General features: G+C 36.7%; 1 protein-coding gene across 1 annotated transcript; it reads right to left on the minus strand.

The window, feature by feature from the left end:
* Positions 1-4,003: 4,003 nt before the first annotated feature.
* Positions 4,004-21,619, minus strand: LOC118917846 (17-beta-hydroxysteroid dehydrogenase 13). The gene is made up of 7 exons (XM_036896102.2): positions 21,298-21,619; positions 16,699-16,806; positions 15,672-15,803; positions 14,045-14,151; positions 12,207-12,344; positions 9,259-9,375; positions 4,004-4,235 (listed from the first exon to the last, which is right to left on the minus strand). The coding sequence occupies exons 1-7, from the start codon at positions 21,505-21,507 to the stop codon at positions 4,145-4,147; spliced, it is 903 nt and encodes a 300-aa protein (XP_036751997.1). The 5' UTR covers positions 21,508-21,619; the 3' UTR covers positions 4,004-4,144.
* Positions 21,620-22,323: the final 704 nt, after the last annotated feature.

The following is a 22,323-nucleotide window of genomic DNA, read 5'->3' on the forward strand; positions in this document are numbered from 1 at the left end:
GATCGGTTTCAGAAGGTAGTATTTTTCTAGAAACTTGTCCATTTCTTCTAGGTTGTCCTGTTTATTGGCATATAATTTTTCCTAGAATTCTCTAATAATTCCTTGTATTTATTCTGCCATTTTTAACTTCTCCTTTTTCAATCTGATTTTGTTTATTTGTGTCCTCTCTTTTTTTCTTTGATAAGTCTGGCTAGGGGTTTGTCTATTTTATTTATCTTCTCAAAGAACAAGCTTTTGGTTTCATTGACTTTTTCCTATTGTTTTATTCTTCTCTGTTTTATTTATTTCTGCTCTGATCTTTATTATGACCCTCCTTCTACTCTCTTTGGGTTTCATTTGCTCTTCCTTTTCTAGTTTCTTTAATTGTGAATTTAGATTGTTTATTTGGGTTTGTTCTTATCTCTTGAGGTAGGCCTGTATTGCTATGTACTACCTTTTTAGTACTGCTTTTGCTGCCTCCCACAGATTTTGGGCTGTTGTATTTTTGTTTTCATTTGTGTCTGTGTATCACTTGATTTTTGTTTTGATTTTTTCATTGATCCATAGATTATTTAGAAGCATATTGTTTAGCTTCTATTTATTTGTAGGCTTTTGTGTTTTCTTTATGTAATTTATTTCTAGTTTCATATCATTTTGTCTGAGGGGTTACTTATACAATTTTAATCTTTTTGAGTTCATTGAGGCTCCTCTTGTGACCTAGTATTGATCTATTCTGGAAAATATTCCATGTACACTTGAGAAATATGGGCATCCTGTTACTTTTGGGTGGAATGTTCTATAGATATCTGTTAAGTCCATTTGATCTAATGTATTGTTGAGTGCTTCTGTTTCTTTAATTTCTGTCTGGTTGATATGTCTAGTGATGTAAGTGGTGTGTTGAAGTCTTCTAAAATGAATGAGTTGCAATCTATTTCCCTCTTTAATTCTGTTAGTATTTATTTTACATATTTAAGTGCTCCCATGTTGGGTGCATACATATTTATAATGGTTATATCTTCTTGTTGGACTGACCCCTTTATCATTATGTAATGTCCTTCTTTGTCTCTTGTTACATTCTTTGTTTTGAAATCTAATTTGTCTGACATAAGTACTGCTACTCCTGCTTTTTTCTCCCTCTTATTTACATGAAATATCTTTTTTCACCCCTTCATTTTCAGTCTGTATATGTCTTTGGGTCTGAAATGAGTCTTTTGTAGGGAGAATATGATGGGTCTTGTTTCTTTATCCAGTGTGCCGTTCTATGTCTTTTGATTGGTGTATTCAGTACATTTACACTTAAGGTAATTATTGATAGGCATGTACTTATTGCCATTTTATTAACTGTTTTCTGGTTTTTTAAATAGTTCCTCTCTGTTGCTTTCTTTCTCTCTTATACACTTGTCTTGTTATTTGATTGTTTTCTTTAGTGTTGTGATTAGATTTCTCTCTTAATTTTTTGTGTATCTGTTGTTTGCTTTACATTTGTGGTTACCATAAGGTTTGAGGGTAGCTTTCTAAACATATAACTGTCTATATTAAGTTGATGATTGCTCTATTTCAAACAGAATCAAAAGCATTTCTTTTTCCTTTCTCCTCCTCCATACTTTATGTATTAGATGTCATAATTTGCATTTTTTGTGTATTCCTTGACTGATTTTGTGTATAGTTGGTTTTACTACATTTTATTTAATTTCATACTTGCTTGTTAAGTAATTGGTCAACTACCTTTACTGTGGGTTTATTTTTACTGGTGAAAACTATTTAGGCCTAGAACATTTCCATTTACAGAAGTTCCTTTAGCATATCCTGTAGTGAAAATTTAATGGTTAAAATTCTTTCAGACTTCATTTATCTGGGGTGTGTTTGATCTCTCCTTTAAATTTGAATGATACTCTTGCTGGGTAGAGGATTCTTGGTTGAGGGCCTTTCTGTTTCAGTACATTAAATATTTCATGCCACTCGCTTCTTCCTATAATTTCCCGTTGAGAAGTTTTTTGATAGCCTGATAGGGTTTCCCTTCTAAGTAATCTTTGTTCTCTCTCTGGCTGATTTTTATACTCTCTCTTTATCCTTAATCTTTGTTATTTTAATTATTATGTCTTGTGGTTGTCTTCCTGGGGTTTCTTTTGTTAACGGCTCTCTGAACTTCCAAGTCCTGAGTGTCTATTTCATTTCCCAGATTGCAGAAATTTTCAAAAATTATTTCTTCAAAGAGACTTTCTATCTCTTTGTCTCTCTCTTCTTCTGGCACCCCTATTATGTGAATATTGTTTCATTTAGAGTTATCACATAGCTCTCCTAGCATTCTTTCATAATTAGATTTTCTTTTTTCCTGTATGTTTCTCAGCTTTCTTGTTTTCCTGTGGTTTAATTTCCATCTCATTGATCGTCTTCCCTACTTTCATAAATCTATTATTCTTTCCCTCCATTGTATGCTTTGTTTCAGTTACTGTATTCTTCAGCTCTGAGTGGCTCTTTTTCAGCTCTTGTATATATTTGTTGAAGTCCTCCCTGAGATCTTCTATACTTTTCCACACATCAGTGAGCATACATATGATGGTTATTTTGAAATCTTTATCAAGAAGATAGGTGATCTCTGTTTCAATTAGCCTTCTTTCTGGTGTCTTATCCTATAGTTCTGTCTGGAACAAATTCCTCTGCATCTTCATTTGTCAGGGTTTCTGTGTTTCTTCCTTTGCATTAGATGGGTCTGCTATGCTTCCTGGTCTAGAGAGTACTGACTTTTTGAAGAAGGCATCCTGTGGTGCCCAGAGGCTGAAGACTCTTTACAGTCCAGTGCCAGGTTCACATTTGTGGTGGATCTCTAGCTGCTCTGTTTGGGCAATGGGCGGGGCTGCCTTTCTGCCTATCTGGTAATAGTGGTCTATCTCAGTCAGCTGTGGCTGGCAGCTTGCCTCTTGTGACCCTTTGTGATCAGAGTAGTGGCTTCTGCTGGAATCATTGTAGGCTGGGCTGCCATCTGCCTGCCCAGCTGTGATGGTGTGGCTGCTGGTTAATGCAGTGTGTGTGGCATGTGCATGGCACTGGGCTGTGCTGCTCATGAGGAGGAAGGATCACTTGGAGCTGGTTTCTGCAGGCACCTCTTTGATTGGGCTGAGACAGGGTCAAGGAAGCTGGGAAAGCCTCCCTCTGCCTTCCAGGCAAGAAAGCCTGATGCTGCTGGTTCATGTGGATGGGTGTGCTGAAAGGGTGCAGTAAAGTGCCTCAGGGATGAGCTGACAGTGAGGGGAATGGAGCATCTGGGGCTTCTGAGAGTGCCTGACTGTTGTGCTAAGGGAAGGCTGAGGAGGTATCGTCCACCTGCCCTTCCTCCTGCAGAGAGAGCTCTGTCCAAACCTCACTTCTCAAGTACAACTCCTGCTGCTGGCAAATCTTTCAACCTGCTGCCTCTGTTTTGGGTCTCACTGGGACTGGTGGAGCTTGCCTGTCCTCCACAAGCAACTGGAGTCTCAGCCTTCCAGACTGTCCCTGGTGTCCTGCCATGCTAATCACTAGAACCCAGTACAATGTGCACTCATTTTCCCAGAGCAGAACTCCAGGGTCAGGTGTACAGAGTTCCTAAGCCCCTATAACCTCCCTGCTTCATTCCTGTTCCTCCCACTTGTGGGCTGGGATGGGGAGGGGCTTGGGTCCAGATTGATTGTTGCTTTTACACTTTACCCTTCTCTGTGTGGTCTTCTCTTCTTCATCAGGGATAAATGGTCTGTTCTGCGGTCTTCAGGTCATTTTCAGATTGAGTGGTATTTGCTGTAGTTGCTTCCTTGGTGCATGTGTGTGTGTAGGTTTCTGCTTTGCCTTCCTACTCCACCATCTTTTCTCCCCCTCCCTCCAGCTTTGTCTACCTTTAAGAGGAAAGAAATGAAATATCTTAAAGAAAAATGACTTGTTAAGTATGTTTATATAAGCATAGAAGCTTTAAAGAGACATGGAATGAAAAATAGATCTGACTTTTAAAACTGTATTAATATTATTGAGAAATAAAAAGGCAGGTAATTAGTCTTGCTCATTCAACTGCTGCTAATGCCAAGCCAGTGTTTTTAATATTAACAACATTGAAAAATGTGAAATAAAGCTTTGAAGCATTGACTCTAAACTTAGATCCATATCATTAGGGTGCATACATCTCTGGCTGGAGCTTACTTATTCATTTCATTTTGGTTTTATGGCCAACCACTGCTTCAAACTGAATATTCTGTAAATGATTTATAGCTGCAATGGCACGTTCAGGAAGAAATCTGTATGAAAAAAAAGATGAAAAAATTTCAATTTTATAGCTTTGATACCAGAGTTCTGTTTTGTTGTCAAGTAAAATACACTGAGAGGTAACTGGTTTGTATTTAATTTTCATCTGTTCTTGCTTTCTCCCTTCACATCTCTCTCTCTTTTTTGTGTGTGTCTTTTAATACTCACAGTTCTAATATTATGCAAATGTAAAGAAGGCACTGATATATACCACTCTTCTCACCCTCTCATATTATATGAGTAAAATATTTTATAAGATCTTACATAAATAACGGTTTAAAACTGAAGGTCTGGGCTTATTTCTGAAACTCAATGAATCCTGATGTTAAGAGTTTACAGAGAGACACACCCAGAATCTCTTCCATCCACCCCACCACCTTTCCTTAAGTATATACTGAATATCTATTATGCACTTTATAATAAGATAGACAAAGTACTTTAAAAAGAGTTATTGCCTCTGAGGAGGCTACTGTTTAGCTGAGAAGCTAAGATGACCATCTTGAAACAATCATTGAAAAATATTAAACATCTCTAATTAAGGGATGTAACTGTGAGAATTAATGTGGACTAGATTAGTGAAAGAAAACCTCAAAAGGACAACTGGGTGTTCAAGGATGGTATGATTTGAGTGCACATATGAAAGGAAGAGTGTATGAGGGACTGTATGGAGGCAGACCTAACACATCAGGCAAAGAAAGTCATGTTGAGAATAACTTTGGTATTGTTGCCCAATATGTGATTTACTCCCCTATCCTAGAAGGATGGTTAGGGTGGAAGATGGAGGATAAGCAAAGGAGCAGGGAAGATCTGGCTGGGAGAAAGACAATTATAAAAAGAGAACATATATAGGCTTTTTAACTACCCTCACAAAGAAACCTTCATGCTAGTGATTGCATCTGTTCACAAAATTGTCTATCTCTGTAAAAGGAATTAAATGTAAAGAAGATTAACAATAAGTCACTGTTGCTGAGTAACAAACCAACATGGAATCTCCACAATAATACCAAAAATTTTGATACTCCTTTTTAGTGTACAGGGATATCTATTTTCCAATGCTGTCAGAATAACTGCTGTTTATTGTCTTAGTCACATGCAAGTCTGCTATGACTTTAGGTTTTTTTCAACATTAACATAAACTGTTTTGAGTCCTAAGAAAGTAGGAATCCCATGCCGTTCATTTTCTACAGTGCTTAGCACCAAGACACTAATTTAGTCAACACATGAGATGATGTTGTTTGAGATCGAGGTTATACTTGCTTAATTTAATCTATTTAAGCAAAAATGGAAGCTTGAAATTGATGTAGCAGTGCAGTTTTTTTCCCTGTTCTTGAATTGCTCTATTCCAATATTTGGCACAGTTTATGTGGATTTGTTTCAAAAAGGCTTAGGGTGTTTTTTTTGAGGTTAGCATAGTTATCCTCTCATTGCTTCAGTCTGAATTTATTTTAAACTATCCTTCAGAAGAAAGCTGGGAGATTATCTCCCTTGGTTAAATAACCCCATTTCCCTTAACATGCTGTATAAATTCTGCTTCCTAAGCCTTTAATATCTGACTTCCATATTTTCAATGACAGCAGTTTTACTTGCATCATGTTATTTTGCATACTTGGAAAGGAGGCATTATCACCATCCCCATTTTATACATAGGAAATCTGAGGCTCTAGTAGTTAAATAAAGTCCATGGTTGAAGAACTAGTAAGTGGCAGGGTATTTTTTTAAATCCCAGATAGAGCTTCATTCTTAATCACTTTATTTAACTGTGTTCCTTTTAAATTCTCTTTCCTTCAATTAGAATAGTCTCTAGCAAAGATGAGATGGAAATCATGGAGATGGTAGAGAACATCATTTAAATACTGAAAGACAAAAAGCTATCAACCTAGAAGTTTATATTCAGTGAAAATATCTTTTAAAACTAAGGCAAAATAATTTGTCAGACACACAAAGGCAAAATAATTGATAGCCAGCAGACCTTCCCTAAGAAAATGTTAAAGGATGTCCTTCAGGCAGAAGGGAAATGATACTAGATCAAAATCTGGATGTACACAAATGAAGGAAGAACATCAGAAATGTTGACTGTACAGGTAAACATTTAAGAATTTTCCTTGTTATTTATATCTCTTTAAAAAGATAATTGTTTGTTTAAACAAAAATAATAACTATGTAGTGCACCATTTATAACATATAAAAGTAAAATACATGACAACAATAGCATAAAGTCTGAGAGGAGAGAAATAGAAGTATACCATTGTAAGGTTCCTGGACTATATATGAAGTGGTATAATACCATTCGAAGGAGATCATGATAAGTTAAAAATGCATACTGTGAACCTTAAATCATTAGCTAAAATAACAAAATAAAGAATTATAGCTTATAAACCAACAAAATAATTAAGATGGAAATATGAAAATATTCAATTAACCTGCAAGTAGACAGAAAAGGAGCAAAAAGACACCAAGAATAAATGGGACAAATAAAAAACAAGTAAAAAGCCTTAAAGTTAGCTTTAAGTCTAACTATATCAGTAATAACATTAAATATAAATGATCTAACTATCACAATTAAAAGGGAGAGATTGTGAAATTGGATTAAAAAAAAAGACCCAATTATACATTGTCTACAAGAAACACATTTCAAATTTAAGTAACTAAATAGGTTAAGAGTAACAGAATAGCACAAGATACACTAAGATAACATTAGTCTAAAGCTAGAGTGGCTATATTAATATCAGACAAAATAGATTTCAAAGCAAAGTGTGTTACCAGGGATTAATAAGTTCATTTCCAAAATGGGAAAGCAGTCAGTTCATCTAGAAGAAATAATAATTCTAAGTATTTATGCCCATAATACCAGAGCTTCCAGATATATGAAGCAAAAATGGGCAGAATTGCAAAAAAAAGGATACACAATTATAGCTCAAGATTTCAATATTTCTTCTGATAATTGGTAAAACAAATAGAAAATCAGTAAAGATTTAGAAGACCTGAGGAACACTACCAACTAATTGGACCTAACCTGACAATTATAGAACACTCAACACCATAAAATACTCATTCTTTTTAGGTGCACATAAAACAACAAGATAAACTATTTTTGGGGCTTAAACATGTCTCAATATACTTAAAATATTCAAGTCACACAAAGGACTTAAATTAGAAATCAGCAAGAGACAGATCTCTAGAAAAATCTCCAAATATTTACAAACTAAAAAACACACTTCTAAATAACTGATACAAAAAAGGAAATTAGAAAGTCTTTTGAATGGATTGCAAATGAAAACATGTTATGTCAAAATTTGATGGATGGAACTAAAAGAGTGTGTGGGTAAAATTTATAGTACTAAATTCCTATACTAGTAAAAAGGTAGTGGACTTGGCTTCCACATTAATAAACTAGGAAAAGAAGAAAACACTTAGTGGAAAGTAGTCAGAATAAAAGAAATAAAGATCAGAACAGAAATTAATTAAATAGAACACACACACACAAAAGAGAAAAAAATCAATTAAACCAAATGCTAGTTCTCTGAAAAGATCAATAAGTTGATAAACCTCTAGATAAACTGATACAATAAAGAAAAGAGAGAAAACACAATTACCAATACCAGGAATTAGAGATGCTGAAACATTAAAAGCATGAAAAGGGAACATTATGAACAAGGCTATGCCAATAAATTCAACAGCTTAGTTGAAATAGACAAATTCCCTGAAGGACACGCAGACATTACTAAAAACAAGGAAGTAGCCTGAATAGCCCTATAGCTGTTAAAGAAATTAAATTTGCTGTTAAAAACTTTCCTGTATTGAAAATAACAGACCTCGATGGTGTCACTGGTGAATTTTACCAAACATGTAAGGAAAAAAATAATGCCAATCCTACACAAGTTCTTCTGAAAAAGAGAAGAGAGGGGAATACTTTCCAGCTCATTTCATGAGGTCAGTATGAACCTGATTCAAAATCAGATAAAGACATTACAATGCAGTGTTGATTTATTCTTCAAAATCAGTATAATTTACCATATTAAGAAACTAAAATAAAAAGACTGTAAGATCTTCTTAATATATTCAGTACAAGCATTTGACAAAATTCATATCTACTCTTGATAAAAGCTCTCATCAAAGTAGTAATAGAAGGGAACCTTCTCAATATGATAAAGGGTTGTATGAAAGAAAATCTACAGCTAATACCATACTTAATTGTGAAAGAATGAATATTTTCCTCTTAAGATCCAAGAGAACACTTGGATGTACGTTTTCACTCTTTTCTGACATTGCATGGAGTGTTCTAGACAGTGCAATAAAGAAGGAAAAAACCCCAAGCAGATTGGAAAGCAAGAAATAAAAGTGTTTTTGTTTGTAGATAATATCATCATCTATGTAAAAAAAATCTGTTAGAATCTACAAAAAATTACTGGAAGTGAGTTTAGCAAGGTTGCTAAATACTAGATCAAAATGCAAACATAAAATATATACTAGCAACAAACAATGGGAAATAAAAATTTTAATGCCATTTATAATAGCATCAAAAATATGAAATACTTTCAGATAAACCTGACAAAAGACATGTAAGATTTCTACACTGAGAACTACAAAATATTGTATAGAGATATTGAAGAAAATTTAAAAAAAGAAAATATATGTTCTTTGTGTTCTTGGGTTTGGAAGACCCAATATTGTTAATATGTCAGTTCTCCCTCAATTTGTCTGTAGATTAAATACAATCTCAATCAAACCTCAGCAGGTTTTTTTATACACCTTTTATTTTTAGCTACTTCACTATATTGCATTTTCTTTAAACTGTCTTTCCTTCAGTTACAACAGTCTCTGGCAAAGGTTAGGTAGAGGTGGGAGATGTGGTAGAGAAAATCAATCATTCTCTTTTAATAGACTGGGTGAGGCAATAGCAGAGGAAACTTAATTGTTCTCCCCAGTCATGGAGTTTCCATGGCAACTTTCACAACTCAAACTGTAATGATAGTTCTATTGGTGTTTCAGTATTTTAAATGTTTGTGCTCTACTTACCCCATTAGTGTTAAATAGATATTTATGTAAGATGGAACAAAAATCATTTTCTTGTTGGTAAGTATTCCATCTATTAAGCTTCTTGCAACTTCTTCTGTCTCTAGTATGGGCCACAATCTGTGATTAAAAAGAAAAATGTGTGATGATGAAGACAGAGATTGGAGTTATGAAACTGCAAGGCAAAGAATGCCAAAAATTTCTGGCAAACCACCAGAAGCTGGAAACTGGCATGGAAGGACTCTTCCCTACAGGTTTCAGAGGCAGCATGACCCTGCCAACACTTTGACTTCAGACTTCTAGCCTCTAGAACCATTAGAGAATAAATTTCTGTTGTTTTAAGCCAAAATAAAAAGGAAGAAAAATGTTTGGCTCTTTTTGATGTTTAATTAACAAAGGCAGGAAAATGTACTTTTCCTTTTACCAAATTAGGATTTAAAAGGTTTCAGATTCACTGCACAAATTTTACTCACCCCCACCCCCACATCCCACATGTCATGTTGATTTTTTTTATCACAATCTTATACTCTCCTATCTAGTAGGTGTGTTTCATGGCTCACTCAGTCAAAATATCAAAATGTTACAAGAAATTGTGTGGTAGAGAAGAGAAGCCAGGCAAGGAACAGTATTGCGTAGGACTGATCATGGACAGAAAGGAAACATTTGACATTTCTTTTTTTTTTTTTTTTTTTTTTGGTCTTTCTCTGCCTGGTTTATTTCACTTAGTGGGATACACTGTATGTCTATCCATGTTATCACAAGTTGCAAGATTTCCTTCATTTTATGGCTGGGTAATAATCTATTGTGTATATGTACCACATCTTTTATTTATTATCATTTACCCATATTATCAAGTTCCCCCATACCTCAAAGCAGTCACTGTCCATCAGTGTAGTAAGATGCCACAGATTCACTATTTGCCTTCTCTGTGCTACACTGTTTTCATCGTGACCCCACACTATGTGTACTAAACATAATACCCCTCAATCCCCTTCTCCCTCCCTCCCACCTGCCCTCCCACACCTGTCCCCTTTGGTACCTTTGACATTTCTATATAAAAGTTCTATGTAAAAAATTTCTCTATGTAAAACATTTCTCCTCAGGGCTTGTTGGATCCAAGGAGAGAATTCTATATTTAGTTATGCTTTCTTTCTTGTGGAGGTATCCCATAAAGCCAGACTGATTTGAGGGCATTTAGTAGTTGGGAGACACCTCTGACTTCCCTACTCACAGGCCCAGTGTAGAATGTCCTGTAGTGCAAGATGATGACTGAAAATTAAAATGCAAATGGCTTGGAAGTGTTGCATCAAAGATATCTAACATAGGCTGAATGGCCAGTGAATAAAAACGTTGTGTAGAGGAGTTAAATAAGCCATGGATGTTATAACTTCCTTCCCTGAGATACTCTGTGATGTACAAATTATTATGTGATTGAGGTTTCCATGGTATTGAGCGGCAAGTCAGCAGAGTAATATGAATCAATACTTTTCTAAATTACAAGGTTCTGCCTCTTTCCTTCCTGATTTCTCCTATCCGGTTCCATCACCCAGTCTCTGAGCCAACCCTGCCATCAGCATATGGACATTTTAGTCTTTGCCAAGAAAATCCAGAACCCAGCAGTCTGGGTGAGAACAATCCCAAATCTTCAGCATAGCCTGCGTCAGTCCCTATGTTCTCCCTGGGCACCCACACTACCCAGGTCACATTAGCATTATTCTTTTAATCTGTCGAGCCTTCCCCAACAGTGGACCTTGATCTCTTGGCACACTCAAAGCCAGAATGCTTACCAAGATGATTTTTATTGGGCTCAATTGCCCATCTAACAAAACTGAGCCCAGAGTAACTTAACTATGTTCACAATATGTAAGTAAACATATTGACTTACATATTGTGGATTTGTTGAGTATCTACAGTGTAACAACGTTATGGATGCTGCTGCCGGGCAGTGACTGCAGATCCAGAACCAACACAGGTAATTCAGTTTCAGAGTCATAGCTTCAAATGAGGCTGAGCTTAAAAGGGAGTTTGTTAGCTCTTTAGAACTAATATATTAGGACAAATTCCCTTCCAGTAATAAATTGGCTTCAGATTAGCAAGCTTAATATATTTTGTTAGCCTGCAGCAGAATATATATTATAATTGAAGCACATTTGTGAAGCAGGTATCTTAATCCTGCCCTAACCGAGACAAAGTTTTGTAGAAATTCACCTTGACTAAGGAGTTAGGGTCTTAATTTATTGCTGCTCCCAGGAACATTTGTGTTTTTAAGGAGAGCAAGGTGATAGCAGTGATCAAATGCATGTGGTTGTTAAATGTGTATTTAATACATCAGTGGTTTCCAACTCTGTCTCCAGACTCACCTGGTATGCTTGTAAACAAAGCACTTTTTTCTTGGAGCTCATCCCAGCCTACTGAATCAGAACCTCTGAGGAACAGCCTAAGAACATGTATTTTTTATGTCAGCATAGCTGATAGATCATGCAAGTTTGGAAAACGTTGGAGTACCTTTATGCCAGTGCTGTGGAAAACGGAAAAGGGGCGTATTTCTTACTCTACTGAGGAGTATGGGAGAGGAAGGTGTTAGGTGTCATTCATTTTTGGGGTGTGTTTTCCAGAGAGGATGCCCTCACCAGCCCCTTAAACATGCCTGTTCAGTCTGCCCCACCCCACTCTCACTCCTTCTTGGTGTCTGAAGGTGTGTTGAACCTTGCAATCCAATTTTCTAATTCATTGGTGGCTGATCATTCCTGCTAGTTCCTAATGCATTTTTTCCCTTTGTTCATCTAATTTCAAAGTGAAAACTTAGGGCAATACAATAACATTAATAAGAAATAATATTTTTCCTTTTCCTTTTTTATAATTTTCTCAGTTGCCCCACCTAAAGATTTGTCTTATCATTTTTGTATCATTTCTTATGACATATTTTCATCCTAACGTGATTTTGAGCTCACCTTGTACTTGGGTTTTTGGTGAACCCAGTATTCACAAACACTGGGCAGAGACACGAAGTTTTGATACCAGTTTTTCCTAAGGCTGCAAGTTCTGATGTCAGAGCTTGGTGGAAACCAACAGCAGCAAATTTGCTGGAACTGTAAGAGAATTACCCACCATTATTAGTCAAAGGCAAGTGGGACACATGGCTCAGCTTTCTGTGAGAGGCTGATGTTGATTTGGTGTGAGAACAAGTTGAAGCCAAGCCCCCAAATCTTCCCCTTGCTTGTTCATTTTCATTACATTATCTTATATTATCTCACAGAATTCTGCATTTACCTATTTTTTAATTAACTAACAGTGACAGCAATAGAAGAAATCCTAATCACTTTTATTGACCAGCTTATAGCTCATTTTTCATCCTACATGGAAGGTTTTCCATTTACTCTTCCAACTGTTTTCTAATCAGTTTTTATTGATGTTTTCATTTTGAAAAGTATGAATCAGGAAAACATATTAAGAAAAACTATATAACTAATATCTGTATTGACAAAACTCTGTAAGTTTTGTCACATACTTCTCCTCTATCTTGATAACTATCAAAAGTTTCTCTCTTAACATTGGAGGCCACTTTTGTCTTCTTAATTTCATTATGAAGATCTGGAGTAAAAGGAATTTGGGTCGTGTGAGTGTGTTGTGCAATCTTCAGCATATTCCTTTATATTCTTCCTTTGGTTTCCTGATCTTTAAATGCAGATAAGAAAATACAGGCTCTCTTGAGGATTAAATCCAATAGCATATGAATAGTAACTTCACTGTCTATATAAGGATCTATAAAAATGTTAATTGTATTTTTGATTCAGGCAACAATAAGAACCGTAAAGTTAAAAGGTAGCTGCTTTCTTACAGGAGAAGAAAAAAAGGGAAAAGTGATTATTACATAGGGTTTCCATGTTTTTAAGCATTAAAACAATTGTTTAATCTATGGAATTCTTTTTCATGTTTTAAAATGGTAAAGGCAGCTTGAAACAACCATATGTGTGTGCACTAAAGTGTGTGCACCTTGATCTACATAGAAATTTAACTATACCTGTGACTACATTCAGTGTTAGAAATAATTTTGTCTCTGACTAAATTTAACTTTGAACATGGATGTACAAGGAAATAATAAATTAACTACCCATCCCCACACCCACCCACTGATATTCATGTGTGGGCAGTTGTGAAGTGGCAAAAATGTTAACAAGTTAAAATTTTCCATGATGCTGATATGAAACAGAAGGAAGGACATGAGGTACCATTAAAGGAGCTTACAAGGAAAAGACTTTGCAAATAGTGTATCCTTAGGACCTCCCACCTTCTTCTCTTTATATCCTTGGTAGAGTATGGAGTGTGCTATCTGCATTTGTGATCAGGTAAAGGCTTTCTCTCTCTCTCTCTTACATACCAACTATTTTTCATGGCACAAGCACCCTGGAAAATGTTTTGATCCAGGAACCGCCCTGGTTAGCTCACCCTGGGCATGGGCTCTGGCACCGATTTGTGTTCACTGGGACTTGTGTATGCTTTGCTTCTTAGTCTGTGGGTCCCCTGTTTCCTTTGTCAACATCTACTCATTCCATGGATACATGCTTGGCATTTCTGTTGTCTTTGATTGCTCAACAGAGGAGTTTTTAGAGAGCTCCTTAAATGATTACAAACAATTTCCTTGTTGCAGAAGTCATTTTTAAAAGTTAACTCTAAACTACCATATAAACTTTGTAAATACAAGTTACCCTGCTATGAGGATTGGAATTTGAGGTCTAAAAAACCCTTAAAAGTAGAAAAATATACAGCACTGCTGGAAAATAATACTTACCAATATGGAATGAGATAAGGAATCACTCCGTGGCCACACACTGAAGCCACTGTGACTATGTGGCCATGATTTCTCTTCATCATTGATGGAAGAAGTGCTTTTGTGATCTTACAGATCATTGCAGAAAGAAAAAACGATGGCAGAGGTGTTAGGTTTCCAAGTTAGGTAGTTTTGTTCTTAAGACAAAATGTCATTTGAGACAACTTCTACGGTGAAATAAGATATGTGCCAAGATTCCATAATTACATCCATACAAATGACAGAAATGGAAAAAATGAAAATACATAGGTTCTAACTGACTTTTAGTGCTGTGCACTGAGTATCACTTGCCAAGAACTCATCTCAATATTTCCCTCTTCTTTCCTTCAGAGAGAATCAGATATCTCCTTTATGGTTGTTTCTAATGAACAATATTGTTAAGGGAAAAATTCAGTTTTCAGAAAAAATTCCCTACAGCAATCTGGTAACACGTGATTTTTCTGGTTTGGGGCTTTCTCATTCTATGAGATGAGATAACATCTTGTGTACCTGTATCAAATTGATATAGAAAACAAATATATTATATTGAGATACAGCTTATTTTTAAAGTCTCAGAGTTCTATAGTTACCCACAATCACTGTGCATGAAGATTAGATTTGGTGTCTATTTGTAATATTTTGCTTTATATGTTGAGGCTGCAGGAAACAAAAGTCTTTATCTCCTAGAAGCTTTATTGTTTTGTGAGAAATATCAATAATATTTGGTGAGAATTTTATAAACCCACCCTCTTGATACTGCAGATTCATAGAGCCAGAATTCCCAAACCAAGCTGTGCCCGAATTCCTGACCCACAGAAACTGTGAGAGGAAAATGAACATTTATTGTTGCATTAAGCCACTAAGTTTTGATGTAATTTGTTATGTAGCTGCAGATAATTAATACATGTGGTCTCAAGGTAGTTTGGTGAGCATAATAATCAATTCTTATTAGCAGGAGAAGATGGGGAGATATCTCTTTTTATCTTCTCTCTTCCAGAATCCAGATTTGCCTTGGGTTCTACACTAATATTGTGGCACTGGAAGGTTAATTCATACAAATTTTCTCTACAAAGGTGTATTTTGGTCTCTCACAAAACTAACCAGTTGTAAGAGGTCTGGACAGCTATAGTTCTGAGTTCCAGCACGTATCTAGAGCTTGTCTCAGAGTCCATCCTGAAAAATCCACAACCTCTACATACATCTGTGTAGCGATTTCTGCTGTCCTTTCAGTTCTACAATTCCAGGACATGAGGTCACAAGTGAATGTACACTGTATATAATTCCTCTAAAACACTGAAAAGATGTATGCTGACAACCCTTAGCAAAACTCAAACAATAATTTTTGAGCACCTGATATGTGCCAGGCTTTGTGTTAGATATTGGTGGAAAAAACAGACTGACTACCTACATTCTAATAAGTTGTATCCCCTTGAACCCTGGGCCCTTTCTTCAGAGGCTCTTCCAGTCAAACTAATTTGATGTCCTTGATTTAAGGGAAAGACTTGCCAGTCTCCAGCCAGAAGGATGTGAGCTCAACTATGAACTTCATGTACTTTAAGAGGAGGTATCAGACATGCACAAACCAGAAATGCTGCTGACTCATACTCACCCAAAAATGTCCTAGGGTGTTGACCTCAAAGGTTTTGGTAATTTCTTCATCCTTGGTACTGAGAAGGTCAGCTGGATATACTATCCCAGCATTATTCACTATGATGGTTACATCACCCACTTCTTTCTTTACCTTTTGAAGTGGGAGGAACACATTTGTCGGGTGTATTATAGAAAATCAAAGTTTTGGGGCTGTATTGGGAAGGGATTAGATTATTCAATCTGTTTAATGAGTTGTCTTAGAGTTCAGGCAGTAAAGACTGTTAGCCCAAATAGTGGATGCAAAGGGAACACTGTCATAAAAAATGAACCATTTTTTTTAACATCTAAATTTCAGTATCCAGTATAGCAGCATCGATTTTTAAAGCTTATCAATAAAATGAAATTATTATTTGTGTTGATTAATTGATATATCAATTCTGACCATTTTAAAAGTACTAAATGATAATCCTGCCACCACCAACTACATGACGTTGGTCTGGCTTAACCTCTCTGAACTCCATTTGGTCACCTGTCAAATGAGGTTAATAGGGCTATTGTAGGTTATTATAAATTAAAGGATGCAATCGTTTTTTCAGAGTGCTTAGTTCATTGTATTTGACATTTACTCTTTTAAAATGGTTATAATAATTTTAATATTACATTTTCTATAGAAGACTAGATTGGCATCAACATAAATAAGATCCCACCAAGGAAATAATTCAAGAAATAAAAGGAATTTCTAAAAAAGTAATAGGACTGAAATGAAATTAGAAAGTGATTCTTTTTCCTGGTGATAAATCTTTTTTCTGTCACTCTGTACTGCTGTTCAAACTTCTGATTTGAATGAAAATGATGAATAAAAATAATAATAGGCAGAGTTGAGTGGATTATATGCAAGAAAAAAGTGTATGTCCTTATTCACACAACTATGTCTATTAGCAGAGGTTAAAAATCTAATTTAAATCAGGCAGTCATAAAGAAAACTTTCATTTTCCATGTCAGTGCATACAAAATTATTTGAATAAATTTGTGTCCTGAAGTCTCACCTGGTTCACAGAGTTATAAATCATTTCTCTGTTACTGCAGTCTACCACGAATACATGCACAGTGGCCCCTAGTTTTCTGCACTCAGCTGCAGTTTCCTCAACACCATGCTGTAATTGGAAAGAACAAATTCAGAGAGATGGAGGCCAGCTGGGGACAAGAGTGGAGGAGAATGCATTGGAGAAGAAATTTCTTTTTAAGATTAAAATTCATGCCTGAAATATGCTCCTTATTTGCACTGCTCCTGCTTGCCTAATTTGCACAGAGATTATGCCTGGCTTTTCTGCCAGGGGCTGTTCATATTAGTCATGTGTTTTCATCTTGTTTTGCTACATTCTCAACAGCTGTTCTGCATCAAAACAAAACAAAAAAATCCTCCATGTTTTTTCAGGTTGGGTTGCAGGTTCTCCAGGAGGCAGTGTCTCTAAAGCAGGCTACTCTCATAGCTTGAAGAACATGCTTGAAAGACATTTTCAGTAGTGTTATGAAGAGTGATGTTTGTGTATGGAGAAGAAAAGAAAACTCAACAATTCTCTTAACATATATTTGTTGAGCACCCACTATGTAGTGGGCGGTAAAACTTCAAGCAGCAATTCTAATCTAGTGGTAATTTTAAACTATATACCTCTCTGCCCATCGTACTTTTCTCAATGATTCTGACTTAAGTATCTAGGAGGGAAGGAGGAAGATCCTTGTTTGAGGAAGGATTTCATTGGACACAATGCTGCTATTCTTCAAGTCTTCAGGACTGAAAATGAGCAAACACCCCTGGATGGATTCTCATCTATGTGACAACTTTGTTCATAACTCCAAGACATGTAGACAGAGCAAATTATTTTCAGCCTAAATTCAGAGACCTCTTTCCTAAGAAAGAATTTCCCTGATGTTTCTTGATCTGCATTTCTGGAAAATTAGAATTCTTTTTGAGTTTTGACATCTCTGGATTTTTATAGAGCTCACAGGGTTTTAAAAATTATACTTTTTCCTCTAACAATTTGTAAATTCTTCTCTGTGATGAAGAGGCAAGGACAGCTTAAAAGCCCTTTTCGCACATCAGGATGTTAGTGGTGTGGCTGTTATTTGGGGTGGTCCCTGAGTGGCAGGTGGTTTCCCTTAGCCAGTGTTGCCTCCTCCAAGTCCTTTGTATTCCACTCCCATGTGCTAAACGCTGGAGCAGAGACCTGAAATCCCAAAGAACATACCCAAACAGAAATTAGAACACGCAGTCACAGAGCCAATGTCCTCTCTTATGTCTTTTAGGGGCTGCAGAGGAATAATGATGGAGGATTGAGAGCACCTTTCAATGATTTAAGCTTCAGCTGGTAGCCTGCTCATTGCCACATTACAAGAACCACTACACGCTCTTTTGTCTCTAGATTCAAAGTTGGTGGAGGGCATTAGTAACTAGAGCTTTCTTCACATGCTTTGATTGAAGAATTAAAACAGCTGGAGCACTGCAAAATGTAACATCTTGTCTTTTTGTGAGCAATTGAGGCAGGGCAGGGACATGGGACAAGCATCATGATTAACTTTTCCTGCCTATGATGAAAAAATGCTGAGATATAAACAGTATAGTAAGAACAGGAGGGACCCTCCCTCAAGGCTAAGATTCCATTTTAAAAAGTAGAGAGTTGAGAAGTAAGATTCCTAACATATTCTCTGGTAATCAGACAATAACCCAACAACCTACCTTAAGGCAGAGCAAGCAGTCTTAACTGTTATGTCCCCACAGCTTGAGGGTAACCACTATCATAGAAATCAGGATAAATAAATCCCTTGTGTTGGGTTTATTTAGCAAAATTAGCAAAAAATAGAGGAGAGGAGACATGTGTCGCTTACCAGCGGTAAGCACTTTGAGACCACAAGTCAGGCCGATGGCCAGCAACCTCCCTCCCCTCTGCCCTTTACCTCATTCTTGGAAGCCTTAAAGACAACCTTTCAGTGCACCTTCATTCTGAGGACACTTTCCTTTCTTTAAGTGCGTACTTTCAAATAAAGCTTTCTCACTGCTCAAATTATTGTACTTTAACTCTTTGTTATTTCATTTTATTTCTAAGTCTCCACTTTGTCTCTGCTTTACTCCTGATAAGTAGGAAGGAGCTGCTAAGAGCTCAGATTTGGGCCTGCTTGTTTCCATCGCCTGGTTGATAGGGATGAAACTGCAGCTGTGCGATCTGCTGTTAGTAGCCTACCTGAATTCAAATCTCCTTTCTTTGGGAAGTTCTCAGAACATAACTTCACTCCATCCTGTGCTCTGCGGCTCTCCCAAATCCTGGAGCGGTAGGGGCCAGTCCCCATGCTGTGCAGACCCAAGCGGACACACGATGCCCCGTGACCCTGCCTTCAGGAGTTGGCAAGGGAATCTACCCCAGGTTGAGAACTTTCCCTCTTTCGCTCTGCACCTCCCTGTTCTCTGCTGCCTGCAAGGCAGCTGCCATTCCCAGCTGCTCTTGCTTTAATGAATTCCTTCCTCACCTACACTGTTCCAGAATCTTTTTTCACCCAGAGTCAAGAACCCTCCCCAATTCAGGCTGATTTTTCCCCTAGTGAGCAGGGACAGACCTCCCCAGGTGCTGCTGCCTGGCAACACAATGTTTGCTTGCTTTATTTGGCTTCAGCTCTAGTGTGCCTTGGGTATCCCACTTATCACAGTGTTCCTAAAGCAGTAGTTTCAATTGAATGAGGACAATTGCTAACATGTCTCATCTTGTAAGGCAAGAAAAGCCAGCAGTAGCAAGAGAGCTGGCACCTTCCACAGGTGGAGATCTGATTTACATTTATACTCAGAGTGAATCATTTAACACCTTAAATGTTTAACCATAAAATTCAAGGATTCAAAGAGACTCTGTGAGATTAGGTGACCCATCTTTCAGGCAGAATCTTAAATAGCCATTTTTATTTCTTGTCACTGGAATTAGAAAAATGTGATACATATCAGTCCTCTCCAAATATACACACGTGGAAAGAGACCCAAAAGTGAGATTTCATCAAACCTTTTTCATGGATTTATACTTATTTATATTTTTCTTATAAATGCCTGAGAACAGACAATTTTCTCAATTTGTAAATTCTTGTTCTCTTTTAGGAAGTTCATTGGCATCTCGTCAAGAACCAAATCATTTTCATGTGTATCAACTCATCTATTATATAAATATCCATATATTTTATATAAAAACCTATCAACTTTTTCTTGTATAATATTCTTTACAGTCTAGAAAGAGAAGAACTTGTTTCCTAAGTTCAGGAGACATTTTTTTTTTTCTTTTAGCTTTTCCTGTTTGACTTTCTCTAGAGTAAAATCCCTGTAGTAACCCCAGCGCTGGACTATGGACTATGAAAGTGAATGTACTCTGAATTTTTTAGGGCATCTAAAAAATAACCCAAGAAAATCAAGAGGAAAAAAATCTTCAAAAGTGAGACTCTTATTACCTCCCTGTCTATATTGTCCTAAAACCAACCTCAGTGCTTCTACTTTATAATAATTCAGGCTGTGTCACCTTCCCTCGAGTGGATGCTGTAAAGATTGCTTCAGCATCTCCTACCTGGACGTCTGATGGGGCAACCAGACAATGTAAGTGGTGGTAAATTCTTCTACCCTGATTCCTCATGAAGCAGAAATAACTAATCTGTGATTAACTACTTTCATTCTTCCAAGAGGCATTTTTGAAAGCCTTAAGAGGGAAGGTGCCAACCTGGCATGAAGGCAAAGAGCATGAGAGAGTGATAATATAATGGCAATCAAAATCTCATTGTGATTTGCGGAAAATCTGCTTCTTAAAAAAACTAAGCATTTTTTTCAATTTTAAAATGCTGTAAACACTTTCTGTGCTTATTTTCATGACCATACCAGAATTTACAAGTTTAGGGAAAATGATATGAGATTTCAATTACTTCTATTTTATTTTGAGTAGTTAACCTAGCATTTACAAATAACAGTACAAGGAAAACATGAATGCCTGAAAGAAAGCCTGACTCACTGCATGGAGGTTTTATTCAACACAATTAATATTTGCTATGTTCAGGCATTGTTCTAAGTACTTTAAAATATTCATCCTGTTAATCCTTTGCCCAGAGCTCAGCATATTTATTCTGGAAAGAGCCAGACAGTAAATATGTTAGGATTGTGTGTGTGTGAGGGGAGGCTCTCAGGGCTTCTGTTGACTGTACTTCTTTCTTTATTTGAATCTTCCTTTGACAACCCTTTAAAAATGCAAAAAACATTCCTCACTCAACAAGCTGCCAAGGGAATAGCTTTGGTCCATTAGCTGTAGTTTGTTAACCTTGTTTTTGCCCAACCCGTGAGTTATTATCTTCATTTCAGAGATAAGGAAACTGAGAATGAAAGAAATTAAGTTACATCTCGATTTAAACAACTTGGACTTAGCCTGTTCCCTGAGTCTGTGTTATTAACCTGCTTAATTCTCAGTTATGTTCCCCTCATCAAACCACCCTGCTGCATACATAGAAGAAGGCTCCGAGGAATTTAGTTATTACACTTTGAAAAAGAAAAAATACAAACGTAAGCAGGTGGTAAGTCAAATAGTTTTTTAAAAAAACTTGTCTTACTGTGACTTTAAGAGATGGGCAGAGGCACCTATTACCTTATTAACATCCCACAGAACCAGTCTGCTTTTCCGTTTTGCAAATTCATAGGCAGTCATCCTGCCTATTCCATGCCCGGCTCCTGTAATGAGAACAATCTCACCAGCCACAGATTTTCTCCTCTGGGGAATGAAAACTTTCACCAAGGACTCCAAATAGGAGTAGATGATGGTGGTCAGAAGCAGGAGGATATCCAAGACGATGCTCATGGCTCTGCTCCGTGTTCTCCTTGGGCTTAGGACTTGCCTAGTCCCAGCAAAGATCTGCCCTCTGCTTGGATCTCCAGGGGAGAGCTGTGCTGCAAGTGTTGATGGGAGTGGCAGAGGTAAGCCAGATCTGCGGGCAGACTTTGCCCACATGGTCAAATAGTGTGGTTGTAACTTGAGACTTTGACTTGATACCAACTGCTAGTAACAGATTGGCATAGGACAAGGGAACACAGGGAGTGCTCTCTGGACTTGAGTTTTGAGAAACAGTTCTGTACCATGTTTTACCATGAAATTTCACCTCTGGAAATATAGCATCTCTAGAGGTATTGCATCATTAATGATCTCTTGGCATCTCTCTATATACTGTTGTCATCATTGTTTTTGTTTTAATGAAGGAAAAGGAGAAAGTAGAGATATTATCTTAAGGACACTTAGGCCAACCAACTTTTGTTTGATTCATTTATTCGTGAAAGCTCAACATCAGAATTTCAGTTAGCTAATCATTTTCCATGAGATGTCCATTTCCCTGAAAACCTCTTGCATTTGGAGGAGATTGTAGGTTAAATAAACCAATCCATTCTCTCTGTGATAATATAGGAAAACACATTAGAAAGGAGCCAGAAATCCACACCTAAATGTGGTATAACTTCCAATACACAAAAAAATAGAAACAACCCAAATGTCCATCAGTGGATGAATGAACAAAATGTGATATAGACACACAATGCAGTATTACTCACCCTAATGAGGAATACAGTTCTTATATATGCTACAAAATGGATGAATTTTGAAAACATTATCTAAATGAAATGAGCT

Source organism: Manis pentadactyla, chromosome 5, assembly GCF_030020395.1.
Source record: "Manis pentadactyla isolate mManPen7 chromosome 5, mManPen7.hap1, whole genome shotgun sequence".
Lineage (NCBI taxonomy): Eukaryota > Metazoa > Chordata > Mammalia > Pholidota > Manidae > Manis > Manis pentadactyla.

Coding starts and splice junctions, on each gene's coding strand:
- LOC118917846 (XM_036896102.2), bottom strand. CDS start 21,507: ATGAGCATCGTCTTGGATATCCTCCTGCTTCTGACCACCATCATCTAC. Junction 14,152..15,671: donor ACACCCTAGGACATTTTTGG/GTGAGTATGAGT, acceptor ATGATCTGTAAG/ATCACAAAAGCACTTCTTCC. Junction 12,345..14,044: donor CCTTATCTCATTCCATATTG/GTAAGTATTATT, acceptor ATTCTCTTACAG/TTCCAGCAAATTTGCTGCTG.